Source organism: Balaenoptera physalus (genome assembly GCF_965194825.1).
Source record: "Balaenoptera physalus genome assembly, chromosome: 4".
NCBI classification, from domain to species: Eukaryota; Metazoa; Chordata; class Mammalia; order Artiodactyla; family Balaenopteridae; genus Balaenoptera; species Balaenoptera physalus.
In genome coordinates this window covers 67,172,688-67,186,263 of record NC_138891.1, presented here as the reverse complement: position 1 = coordinate 67,186,263, position 13,576 = coordinate 67,172,688, and the positions used below count along the sequence as shown (strand labels likewise).

Here is a 13,576-nt window from a genome sequence, read left to right as displayed (position 1 = left end):
TTCGGGGCAGGGGAGGGATTTTAGGGTGGTCAGGGAAGACTTCTCCAGCAAAGTAACCTTTGAGTGAGGTCCCGCAGGAGGTGAGAGAATAGGCCACGTGGATACCAGGGGAAAAGGGCTCAACAAAACAAAGGCCCTGAAACAGGAGTGTGGCTGAAGGGGGGGGTGGGTGGAGCTAGATGAAGTCAGCCTGTTAATGGGTGGAGACAGTGGGGCCTCGTAAGCACAGTTCCGGCTTTTTTTTTTTTCCTTGGCTGAGATTGGAAGCTGTTGGAGAGTTCTGAGCAGGACAGTGAAAGAATGTGACAAACAGGATCACTCTGGGTTGAGAATAGGGCAAAGTGGAACAAAGGTGAGTAGAGCAGAGCAATTGGAGGGGGTTAAATGACCCAGGCAAGATGTGCTGGGACTTGGATAGGTGCAGGCAGTGGAGGCGCTGAGACATGGTGGGGTTTTAGACACACTTTAAAGGTGGAGATGAAGGCATTTTGCTGTGTGAGAGAAAACAGGAATCAAGCATGACTTCAGGTTTCAGGCTTGAGCTCCTGGAAGAGCAGAATCACTTCTGAAAAGAGCAACAGTGCCATGTGGGAGAAGGTGAGATCAGAAGGTCCTATTTCCCTCAGTGATGAAAAAAGCTTCTTTAGGTTTACACATAACATGAGCTGTATGGGACAGAGACAAGAGCAATTTAAACTGACCACAACAAAGGAGAGAAAAACTACAACGATGTAGGCTGGGAAATTAACAAGGACTAAAATAGACTCCATCTGAAAGAAGATTAATCTACTGGTAATACAAGCTAGGAGCTAAAGACCAGAAGAGACCAGGAACACAGCTAGAATAAAAAAAAAAATTAAACACCTATAAAAGCACAGCTATTAAAAAAAACACAAAGAACCCTCAGTAATAAGAACTGTATGTGGGTCCATGTCCATCATTTCACTCTGATTGATTCTTTCATTCATGAGTGCCTGACATATGCAAGATACTATGTTAGGTGTACAAGAAACACAACTGAATTAGACATGATTCACACACTTGAAGAACATAGATGTCTACCTGGGGAGGCAGACACGTAACATGATTAAAATCAAATGGGATGTGGAGATGTGGAGAAACTGAAATGCTCATACACTGCTGGTGGAAATGTAAGATGGCAAAGCTCCTTTGGAAAGCAGTCCAACAGTTCTTCAAAAGGTTAAACAAAAAGTTACCACATAACCCAGCAAGTTCACGCTAGGTATATACCCAAGAGAACTGAAAGCAACGTCCATACAAAAACTTGTACTCAAATATTGATAACATCATAGCCAAAGTGGAAAAAACCCAAGCACCTATCAACTGATGAAAAAATAAATAGAGTGTAGAATGTCCACACACTGGAATATTATTCAGCAATAAAAAAGAATGAAGTACTCATACGAGCTACAACACAGATGAAACTTGTAAATATTATGGTAAGAATCCAGTAAAAGACCATGTATTGTATAATTCCAAATGTCCAGATTTGGCAAATCCATAGATACAGAAAGTAGATTAGTGGTTACCAAGGGCTGGAAGGTTTGAGGGAAATGAGTGACTGTTAATGAGTAAGGAGCTTTTTCCTGGGATGAGAAAACTGATGATGGTTGCACAACTCCATGAATACACTAAAATAATAATAACAATAATAACGATTGAATTGTACATTTAAAATGAGTAAATTCTATTGTGTATGAATTATATCTCAATAAAGTTATTATCTATTTAAAATATCCAATAAGACGCATGCTACAGTAAAGGGATTTTAAAAAGTGCTGTGAGAAGAATTCAGAAGAAAGACAAACTAATAATATGTGGGGACTGGGTGAATGGTCAAGCTTCTCCAAGCACTTAATATTAGAGATAGCTCCTGAAGGCTAAAGAGTAGTTGACCAGGCTGGGAAAACATGAGGGATGCAGAATCTATTCTGTAAGTAGCAGGTAAATTTGGTGTTTTGATATTTAATTCTTCCCTCCCCCCCAGATTCCCACCAATAATCTCCGGCTCAGATGTAGTATATACTGGTTAAGAAAAAAATAGCTGAAAAATATTCAAGCAATTTTAACGAGAACCTAAATTTTGCAAAGTCATTTCCATATTTTCAGTAAGGGGTTGATAAACTTCTTCTGTGAAGGGACATACAGTAAATGTTTTGGGCTTGGAAGATCAGCTTCTGATGCACCTTCTCAATTTTACTGTTGTAGTGTGAAAGCAGCCATAGATAATATTTAAGCAAGTGAGCATGGCTGAATTTCAAATAACACATTATTTACCAAACCAGGTGGCAGGTGAGATTGGCCCATGGGCTGCAGTTGGCAGGGCCCTGGTCCATGTTCCCCACCTGCCTTGCTTAACTCTTCTCTGGTTCTCTGCTGGTCACTAGCAATTTCCCCACCCCTGCAGGGATTACCAGCCTCAGCTGTCTCATGGAGAGCCTGCTTAATACTTTGCATCCTTTGGATGGGATGAAAAGCAGGATTAAAAATGGGGTTTCATCTGGTAAAGATTATAAGTATCATCTTTATAGTAAGTCTATCCAAATTCATGTTAAAGATTGCATGTATGCACAATGAAAAATACACTTAGCTAACAGATCTATAAAGAATACAAAGCACACCTCTACTCTCTTATCCCTTTTCACAATAATACCTAAAGGTACATAAAAAATAAACAAGGTGTCTATGTTTGAGCAATAAATATACCAAATACTTATAAAGACAGAATAAAAGGGGGCCTGTTATCTGGAACTTATATTTAGTATATAGCTTCAACTCCTGGACTCTTGATATAATGTTGACTGAATCTTGGGTTTCAAATGTTAAATGTGTTACGTCCCAGAAATACAACTCTAAGGTTTTAACCCCTAAACTGTCTGGCCCAATCAATATTTGATGTTTGGATAACTGTACAGTGAGCTAACACATGTAAACACAGACAGCTACGAATGAAGGCAAGTGTCACTGTGTGGAAAGAACATATTGGGCTGGCAGTCAGAAGACCTAAGAGCTTATCCTTCTTCTGACATTGGGTATTGGCATGATACTAGGCAAGCTGCCCCTGGACATGTTACAGAGTTTTCCCCACATATGAAAGTATTTGGTAAATTTTGTAAGGGGTTACAAAAATGCTACATGTTATTGTTACATAAACTAAGATGTTATAGTTATAGTTAAGTAAACTTCTGAAATAAACCATATTGTATTTTTCTGAAGAACAGTCACTGAATTCTAAGGATGAAATAGAGCAAACACTGTATTATTTGCTAAGAATATATCCAAAAGTTGGGTTTTCCATATTTCAGAAAATCAAAGACCTAACATAACAAGTAAATATTTCTGGGACAATGGCAGTTTTGGAAAGTCAGCTATTTGACTTTCACCTTGGGATACTTCCCAATATTCTGTGTGTAACATCTGTCAAAGGTTTTATATTCACCACTAATTATTATGCATTGATAGTGGTTGAGTGTCTTTGTTTCCTGGGGAGGAGAACAACTATAGTTTCTCCTCTGAAATAGGACAGTGTGGGTGTTTGCAGCTGGCCAAGAAGGAAAGGAGATTTCTAGAGAGACATATCAGTGGGTCCACTTGCAAAATGAAGTGCGTTCTCTTGCTCTTAAACACAAAAAAATTACATATTGGTAGAGTCGTTTGTTAAAACTATTTAAATTTCCAAAGAGATTAGGGACCTGGGATACTTTCAAACCTCTAAATCTATGAAAAACATTATACAAGTAAAATGAATAAATAATATTCACAGACATGTCTTAGTGTACTAGGACATCCATCCTCATGGTAACTTTTAAAATCAGGGGAAGGGGCTTCCCTGGTGGCACAGTGGTTAAGAATCTGCCTGCCAATGCAGGGGACATGGGTTCGAGCCCTGGTCTGGGAAGATCCCACATACCACGGAGCAACTAAGCCCGTGCGCCACAACTACTGAGCCTGCGCTCTAAAGCCTGCGAGCCCCAAGTACTGAGCCTGTGTGCCACAACTACTGAAGCCCATGTGCCTAGAGCCCATGCTCCACAACAAGAGAAGCCACTGCAATGAGAAGCCTGAACACTGCAATGAAGAGTAGCCCCTGCTCGCCTCAATAAAATAAATAAAATAAAATAAATTAATTTATTTTAAAAAACTCTAATAAAATAAATAAATTAAAAAAATAAAATCAGGGGAAGGAGAGATGACAGACTGAGTCAGAATCATAAAGATCCTAAGAACTAGTCACCTCACAGGAACAACTGTGAGCCCGAAAAAGGAACACCAGAATGGCCTCCATTTTCTATTATTAAGAGGCCTTACAGAATTAGTGTGGAGGTCTAAGGCCAGGAGATAATAAGCTCCTTTTAACAATAGTTATTATACCTTTTAAAGGTCCTTTATACTTCCGATCTCATTGGTCTTGAACCAATGTAGAGAGAAGTTGTGATTTAGAAAAAAGTGTTAAGTTTTCTACTCAAATGTGCCACTTACTAGTTGTATAACTAACTCTTCAGGTCACTGTAACTCTTCAGGCCTCAGTTTCTCATCTGTAATTTTAAGGGACTATATAACCTACTGATTCTGAAGATAACTTCTATGTCCGACAGTTTCAACAGGCCAGTCTAGAGGAATGGAAAGTAAAGATTTATAATTTTTTTTTCCAATTTCCATCCTTCAAATTTGTAGGAAACTGTCTCTTCTTCAATCAAGAAGCAAATCTTCCAAACATAGAAAGTTGATGGATAGACTCCTATCCATAAAGGAAATAAACAGTTGAATCAAGAATTTATTTGCAGATGAAATGATCAGGTAGAAAAGCCTAAGGAGTCTTAAGAAGCTAGTAAAACTGTTAAAGAGGTCATAAGATGCAAGGTCAATATTAAAAAATCAATGGTATTTGTATACACTACAAAATGACTGCAAATTAAGAATTTTTTTAAAATACCATTTATAATAGCACCCAGAATATGAAATAATTTAACAAGATACGGGTAAAACTACAATACATTGTTGAGAGAAATTAATAAAAGCATAAATAGAATGAGAGATATACCATGTTCATGGGTTGGAAGACTCAATATTGTTAAGATATCAGCTCTTTTCAAATTATAGATTCAACAAAATCTCAACTGAAACCACAGCAAGCCATTTTGTGGAAATTGACAAGCTGATGCTAAAATTTATAAGGAAATGGAAAAGACTTAGAATAATAAAAGCACTTTTGAAAGACAAGAAAGATGGAAAGCTTATATTGTCAGATTTGAAAATCTTGTATAAAAGTCAGAGATCAAGATAATGTGGCATTGGCTTGAGGATAGATATACAAATTAATGGAATAGAATAGAGTCCAGGTGGACCCACACATCTGTGGTCAATTGATTTTTGTCAAAGATGTCAAGGTATTTCAATGGAAGAAAAGAGTCTTTTCAATAAATCATGATGGAAAATCTGTGTGTCTCAGTGGGGGTAAATGACTTTTGGCCCTTATCTCACACAATACACAAAGATTAACTTGAAGTGAATTATAACCTTTAATTTACCTGTAAAACATCTAAAAGAAAGCACAGAATAAAATCTTTATGACCATGAGGAGGCAAAAATATCTAAGGAAACAGAAAGCATAAACTATAGCAGATAAAAGTGATAAATTGACCTCCATCAAAAGTAAATACTTCTGCTCTTAGAAAACAACATTAAGAAAATGAAAAGTCAAGTCACCGACTGGGAATGCATATATCTAAGGACTCTTACTCAGAATACATAATATACTCTTACAAAAAAAAAAAAAAAAGAAACAATCCAATTTAAAAAATAAACCCAAAATTTGATGACACTTCACAAAAGAAGACATACAAATGGCTAATAAGTGCATGAATAATAAGTGTTCCACATCATTAATCAAAAGGAAAATGTAAATATAAACCACAATCAGATACATCTATACAGCATGAAAATAGCTAAAATTAAGAAGGCTGACAATACCAAGTGCTGCCAGGATTAGGGAGCAACTGGACCTCTCATACACTGCTGGTGAGATTGTAGAATGGTACATTTAGGAAAACAATTCAGCAGTCTCTTATGAAGTTAAATATTTATCACACAACCCAGCAATTCCTCTGCTAGGTATTTATTCAAGAGAAATGAAAACTATGTTCATATAAAGACTTGTACATGAATGTTCATAGCAGCTTTATTAATAATCAAAAATGGGAAAAAAAATAAATGCCCCCAAACAAGTGAATGGATAAACAAAATGTAGTATATCCATATAATGGATACATACACAAATGAAGCTCAAAAAAACTATAGTGAGTAGAAGGCGCCTAGATGCAAGAGTGTATACTATATGATTCTATTTATATGGAATTCTAGAAAGGGTAAAAATAATCCATGTTAGAAAGCAGAAAGGTTGCCTGGGGCTGAGGGTAAAGGGGGCTGACTGCAAGAGGGCTTGAGGGAGCTCTGTGGGGTAGTGGAAACGTTCTCTATCTTGATTTTGATGGTAGTTACCCAGGTGCATAAATTTGCCAAAGATTCACTGCCTTGTGCATTTCAAATGGGCACATTTTATTGTATATAAATTGAACCTCAAAAAGGTAATTAAAGAATCTGAATCAACAAATTCTATGGACATTTGGCAAATGCAAAAAGTAAAAAAGACTGTGTACATAACAGCATACACATACACACATGTATCCCAGAAGGAATGTAAAACATTAGCACTATTGTGAACATGAGAAATTATCTAGCTACTTTGGATACTGAGTTGCTCATGTGACAATGCGTGTGTTACTGAGGTCACCTAAGCTAATTTGGTGGTGTAGATTTGGGTTTTGGCATTTTGATCAACAATCTGCTAAATTCTAAAGCAGGGCTTACTCCTTATTTTACTAGGACATAGGAAGTTTCTTCAAGTACCTTCATTAAACAAGAATGTATTAGGTACCGTCTTAGTTACTCTGGACGAAACAGTGCTCAGATACCATCTCTATCCCCTAAATCTCAGAGTCTAATATATGCTAGGGCATGGGCTCGTGAAGGACAGGCACATAAATGGTTCTATTACAGTAAGTGTGTGAAAATTTACATAAGAGAGGGTAAAATAATGTCCAACTTAATTTTAGAAAGAGAAGGCTTCACAAGAGAGATTAACACTTTAGTTTGGTCTTAATGGGTCACGTTGGACATGCAAACATTTAATTTATTTGGGGGGAGGTCTGGGAAGGCATTCAAGGAAGAAGTAGCTCCACGATGAAAGCTATAGAGATGAAAAATAACTAGGAATGTAATTTCTCAGCTGGAAGCTGGGATGCTTAAAGGGGGAGATAAAACTGGAAATCTAGGCTGAGGTTTCAATTCATTCCATAACTGGGTGGGGACTCCTGAAGGTTTTTGAGAAAAGGCAATTAGTGACGAGCGCAGAGCCGTGGGGTAGAAAGGTTAATCTGATAGCATGTGTAGGATGAACAGGTGTGGAGAGACTAGAGGTGGGGACACCCAGTAAAAGGCCATTTCAATGGCTCAGGTGGGAAACGGGGACAACTGAACCAGGACAGTAGCAAAGGGGGTTTCAGTAAGAAAACAGATTTGAGATACTGTGAACGTAGAAACACTGGAATAAATTGTACATAGTGATGGGAAAGAGGAAGCACAGCCCCACGGTGCTGAGCCTGGGTGCCCAGCAGGGATTTAACGGTGCTTCCCCTGCAGCTGTTGATCTCATGACACAGCACCGCAACTGCCTGAGCCTATCGACATGTCTGCCTGTGATGTGGGCCATAGCGGAGCCACGCCCAGAGGCTGCCAATGCGGATGTGGCACTCCCCCCATCCAAACGCCAAACCAACATCGATAGTTTATCAGGTGGAAAGCATGAGGACAAACCTTCTGAAAATCTGATTTGGAAACGTGGCTCACCCATGAATGACATATGACCTTACGTGAGTGACTCTCATTACTGAGCTTTTGAACCCCTATCCGTGAAAGAGAGACAAAATCCTCTATCTGTGCTTATCGCTTATGTTTTTTGTGAGGTCCACAAAGCATTCTGGAAACTGAAAAACCCTGTGCAAAGGGGAATTACTAATATTACGGTCACTGTCCTCAAGCAATCTCTTCCATCCTCAGCTTTATACAGACCTAGGTATTATTTGCACCTGACTGGAGGCCTATATCCACATCTACCCTTCTCCCCACCCTAACTAACTCTTCTTTTTTGTTTCTCTGATCCTGGAATTGAGAGATATTTAGCATAGAGATTACCATAAAGATAGTTTTCTCCCAAATGCCACCAATTCTTGCAGGACACTCAATATATACAACCTCCATTTCACTGTGGAAAAGACCACAATGAAATGAAATTTAAATATTTTGATATTACTTGGATATCTGAAATGCTACTATATCAACATTCTCAAATATTTTCTTAATCTCAACAATTCCCAGGTCTTGGGGATCCGTCAACACTGACCCTGGTGGTTCACTACCTTCACTCTCCTCTCTGACGCATTAAATATCCCCAGATTCAAACACTAAATGAACAGCAGTAATCTGTTCTGACTCTGGATAAGATAAACTTGGTGTTGGATTTATTGAAAGGTGATTGGTTGATCTCCAAGTTCTCACTGTCCTGAAGGATTTTTCCAAGGAAATTTTAATAGATGGTTTTAGAATGTAACTTAACCCCCCCCCACCACTAGTTGGGTCTCCACAGCTTTCCAGACATGCATAGCACCAGCACTCTTAACATATTGCAGAGGAAATACCTGTCTCTGCAACAGAGCCGAGACTGCCATAGATTAGGTTTATGACAAGGAAATGGAAGCTAAAGCTACCTGCCACTGTGGACCTGAAAGTGATGACTGCCTCTAGGTCCTGGCTCTGGGGCGTTCAAGCTGACTCACCTTACCTGAATATTGGAGAAAATACACATCCTACCTCATGGGAATATGAAGATAACACACAGGACAAAAGTTCTGTGGACAACACAACAACCAGCAGATATTAGCTTTTATAAAATGGCAAAGAGAAGAGATTCCACTGTGTCTTTAAGAGGATTTCCAGTGAGAAGGGAACATTTCTCTCTTATAAAGACTTGCTTATAACAATATTTTTCAAGGAACTCGGCTCACATGGTCCAGGAAACACATTATGGTCTACTGTAGCATGCAAATTCAGTGCTCAGCACATTATGGAAACACAAATATAATCATGATCCCCCAAGGCTTGTAGGTTCTGATTTGGTCTCCTTCCTTTCTTCATTCTTTTCTTCCTTTCTTTTTTCTTTTTTTTTTCCTTTTCTTTCCTACTTTCTCCGTCCCTTCTTCTACTTCTTCTTCTATATCATACCATGGTGTGGAAAAATTAAAGCAGCTTATCTCAAATCTAAAGGAGATTTATTTCTTTCATTTTTTGAAAACTTTTTCCTTAATGGGTTAAATGCCAAACTCCAAAGAACTTCTCAATGTAACAAAAGGTAATTGTTTTAAGGCACCGAGGTATGTTTTCCATCAGTGCCTAAAAAATTGGAAATAAATGAAAGCCAGTGAAAAAGCTGAATAGTCCTCACTTGGCAATTATTCAGCCCTTGGACATTTCCAAGCCCTTTGCAATCATTAATTAATTAGTGAAGATGACATTCCACTTTACTGAGGCTGGGAGCATGACATAAAGAGGTCTAGAGGCTTTCCTCAAGCTGAAAGAAGAATATCAAGGGAGGAGCTGGGATTAGAATTAGGAGCTCACTTCTCAAGCCGGGAGTCACATCGCTAAGCCAAGCCAAGTTAATATTTGAGACAATAAGGTGCTCTGTGCACAGGTGCAGTTGAATACAGTAGTGTGCTGCTCAAAGACCAACTGTGAAAGAGCCCACCCCTTCATCCACCAATGCTCCCACAACACACACAGACGATATCTGTAGCTTCATCAGCCTCTTTCCCCTTTCCCAAAACAAAGACAGATGGCTAAATATCAATCTCTAACCACTCTCCTTAATAATCACAGCAAAAAGTACATGATTTGATTTTCATTTTTTAAATGCACAATATGATGTTAAAACACATGACACTGTTGAAAAACAAATGTTTCAGAATTTTTTTTAAGTGACATGAAATCCACTGATGTCCAGAATCCTTAACAAGGTAATAGATCATCCTGAATATTACTTTTACTCCAATAAGAAGGAAAATAAAGTTTCATGCTTTCTGGAGAGTGGTTAATACAAGTTCATTCTGTCACCCCAAGTAAGTTGACAAAGACAGACCAAATACTAGTGATGTTTCTGGACCTAACATCTTAGAACCAGGTCTTGCAGTGGGTGCTGATTCTTTTTTTTACCCTACTGGATTGGTTCCAGAGGGCCCAGTGACATGATGGGAAATCAGGAAACTCAAAGATTGGCTTCGTACTTCACCAGATCATTCTCCCCACTTAGACATACTTTTGCTCTGTCTCATGTCTGTTTCCCCAGGTGGGGTAATAGGATCCTTAAATAACTCAGGGCCCATCTCCTGCCCTTAGGAACATCACTCAGCCATCCTATCACAGTCAGGCTGCTTTGGACAGGGCAAAACTGCATACCTATTGGAACTTAAATGTTGATGGCCATTGTCCCAACCTAAATTTTTAATCTTCTGTAGGGGAATTTGTTGCAATTGTACCAAAGTGAGGTAAAGCTGAATAACCCCATTTTTTTCTGAACCAGTTGCTCTGGGGTTAGGATGGACGAATGCAAATATACTGCAATGTTAACAAAGGGCAAGGTTGTCCAGCTTGGCTATTTTGGGCAATACTTATTTTAAAAACAAAACAAAATAAAACAAAAAACCCTTAATAACATTTCTTTTCATAAAGAGATTTTTGGAAAGAAAGTCCTTCTAAGAGTAATGTTTCAAAAACACTTAACATTTTCACTTGAAATCTTTATGTTGGAAGATGATCATGGCTTGGTCCACTTTCATGTAATGGGCAATCATAAGGTTGATGGACGCCTCCAGCTACCCACAGGCCCCACTTGCTGGGAAGGGTTCTTTCCTCTAAGGAACCTAAAATCCATCTGCATCATTAACAGAGCAGATGCTTTCATGTGAGAATAGTGATTTAGTAAACTCCCTACCCGGAGAGTAAGGACCTCACTAAATTCTGTTATAATGCTGAAAATGTGAATGGATATGCCTGAAAATCGACAATCTCAACTGTGTAAAGGATTAAAAAAAACAAACAAACATATAGTCCAAACTTCCACCCAGTACATCCTCCCAATTTATCATTGAACTTCTCGATAATCAAGGGCTCTCCAATCTCTGATTTCTTACAGTTCTTACTACAGGGAAGGGAGTGCTCGGTTCTAACACAATGGCTGGAAACTAGATTGGTTTCTCCACCTCACTCCTTCCAAGTAACTCTCCTTGGTTCCTCTTTTCATGGTGGGAGGAAACATCATCATGTTGGTTCTAGGACACATGAAAAATCCAAGTTGTAGGTGAGTAGGTGTGTATAGTATTATATCTTGCCTATTCACAGGAAGTAATTGAACATGTTGACTTAAAACACATACATGCTTGAAATTAAATCAAACAACAAAAAAGATAACTGTCATAAAGAATATTTTTAAGTTGCCTAATAGGTTAAAGGTTGGAGAGTAATATTCTTCTTGGAGGATCATTAATGTAGATAAACAAGGGGTAATAAACAAGTGCCATTCTACTACAGCCCCTTCCCAAAGAAAACTAGACAAGATATCTGCATTACCTTAGATCTCCTTAGCCTCACCTGTCTCCTGGGCCCTTGTCCACGTGTTCTTCCCCAGCAGTCACTATGGTACCAACTTTGCTTGGGTTCTGACCGCCTTCACATGAGGCCAACCTGTCATCAGCTCATCTCATGCTGCCCTGAGCACCTCTCACCTCCATATGTGGGGATTCCCTGTCCCTGCTGACGTATCAGATACTTCAGATCTATTTAGTGACCAAGTAAATGCAACATCTAAGTGTGAGGAAGTCTATGACCCACAGAAGGAAGCTCTGACCAACAGAAAAGGAGCTGGAAGATAAATTATTTTCCCTTTCTCTCTCCGAACAGATTGTCCTGAGCTGCTACGGTTCATATGGTCTTTTGGAAGAAGGTCCTTCAAGATTGAAAAATTAGCTGTACTTGATACTAAACGGAAGCCATATTGGTAACACCCCCCATATCCCCAAATAGGATCTCCCCATTTTCCTGCTTCGCTCATGCACTTCCTTCAGATTGTACTTTCTAATGAAATAAAAGTAGCACATACACTTTTACCTTAGGCTCTGCTTTCTGGGGAAGGAAGACCAACATAGGTACCCCCTTATTCCCATCACTATATTAATGAGTTCCCTACCTTTGGTTGCAGTGGTGGTGCACAGGGGGCTGAAACAGGATCTGTGATGTAGGTCTTCTTGGGACCAGCAACTGGATACATCCCAGCAGGGTTCTGGTTCCCGGTGCCAGAAGGAGTATACACTTGTTCCCGCTTCCAGGTATTTGGGTGACCTTGTTGACCATAGGCAGGATCAGAGTCATTTTTGCCCCCATAGCCAGGCCCCGCTGCACAATAGGGTTCGTAATAGCGTCCTTGGTTGGGGGCATACCCATACCCAGGCTCAGGCTGAAGTCCTGGTGGTGGAATATATGCATAATCCATGCCTCCCCGTGTAGAAGGAGGTGGACCCTGCCCAGCGATAGGAACTGGTTGAGTGTTATAGCCCTGGGCCCCTGGCCCTGAGCCATAAAATTGTCCTGGTGAAGGGGCAGCCATGTAATGAGAGCTGGGCTGGGCTGACTTCACCTGCACATTGAAGGTAGGCCTTGAAGGGGTAGATGCCGTAGTGTAGGAGGCTGGGACGGGCTGAGGCTGGGGTTTTAGTGTTCCAATTGGAGCCACGGGGATGGGTCCAGCCTGGGGTACAGGCTGTGGCTTCAATGTAGACTTTTTCGTTGCCGTCAGAGGGGGCTGGTTTGGTATGACCATTCTCTTATGTCCTGTGACAGGGGTGGAAACTGGAGGAGAAGCTGTTGTTGAGCTAGTAGAGCCCTAAAGCAGAAAAGAGAAAAGGAAAAAAAAAAAAAGACAAAGGTTATTGCTAATGAAAAATAAAAATACATAAACAGACAAATATTAATAAATGCCATTATTACTTTTGTATTAACTCTGCAAAACATAAACAAGGCATGGTTCCTGACTTCTAAGAGTTCACAGACAACACAAAAATCAGTTGCGCTTCTGTGTACCAATTCCATTTATAATAACATCAAAAAGAAAGAAAAAACTTAGGAATAAACTTAACCAAAGAGGTGAAAGTCTTATACACTGAAAAGTACAAAATGTTGCTGATAAATTAAAGAAGATACAACTAAATGGAAAGACATATCATGTTCATGGATTGGAAGACTTGATATTGTAAAAATGTTAATACTACCCAGAGCAATCTACAGATTCAATGCAATCCCTGTCAAAATCCCAATGGAACTTTTCTGCAAAAATAGAAAAATCCATATGCAATCTCAAGAGACTCTGAATAACCAAAACAATCTTGAAAAAGAA

General features: G+C 39.2%; 1 protein-coding gene and 1 long non-coding RNA gene across 9 annotated transcripts in view; one reads left to right on the top strand and one right to left on the bottom strand.

Annotated features, from left to right (window-relative positions):
• Window positions 1–13,576, bottom strand: part of LPP (LIM domain containing preferred translocation partner in lipoma) — a 692,297-nt gene that overhangs the window by 255,151 nt on the left and 423,570 nt on the right. For all 8 annotated transcript variants that reach the window (XM_082461500.1, XM_082461502.1, XM_082461505.1 and 5 more), the window contains one exon: window positions 12,374–13,066. In XM_082461500.1, the coding sequence (XP_082317626.1) occupies window positions 12,374–13,066 (693 nt within the window). The remainder of the gene's footprint in view (window positions 1–12,373; window positions 13,067–13,576) is intronic.
• LOC309660690 overlaps window positions 1–13,576 on the top strand; it is a 326,684-nt gene that overhangs the window by 218,147 nt on the left and 94,961 nt on the right. The window lies entirely within an intron of this gene.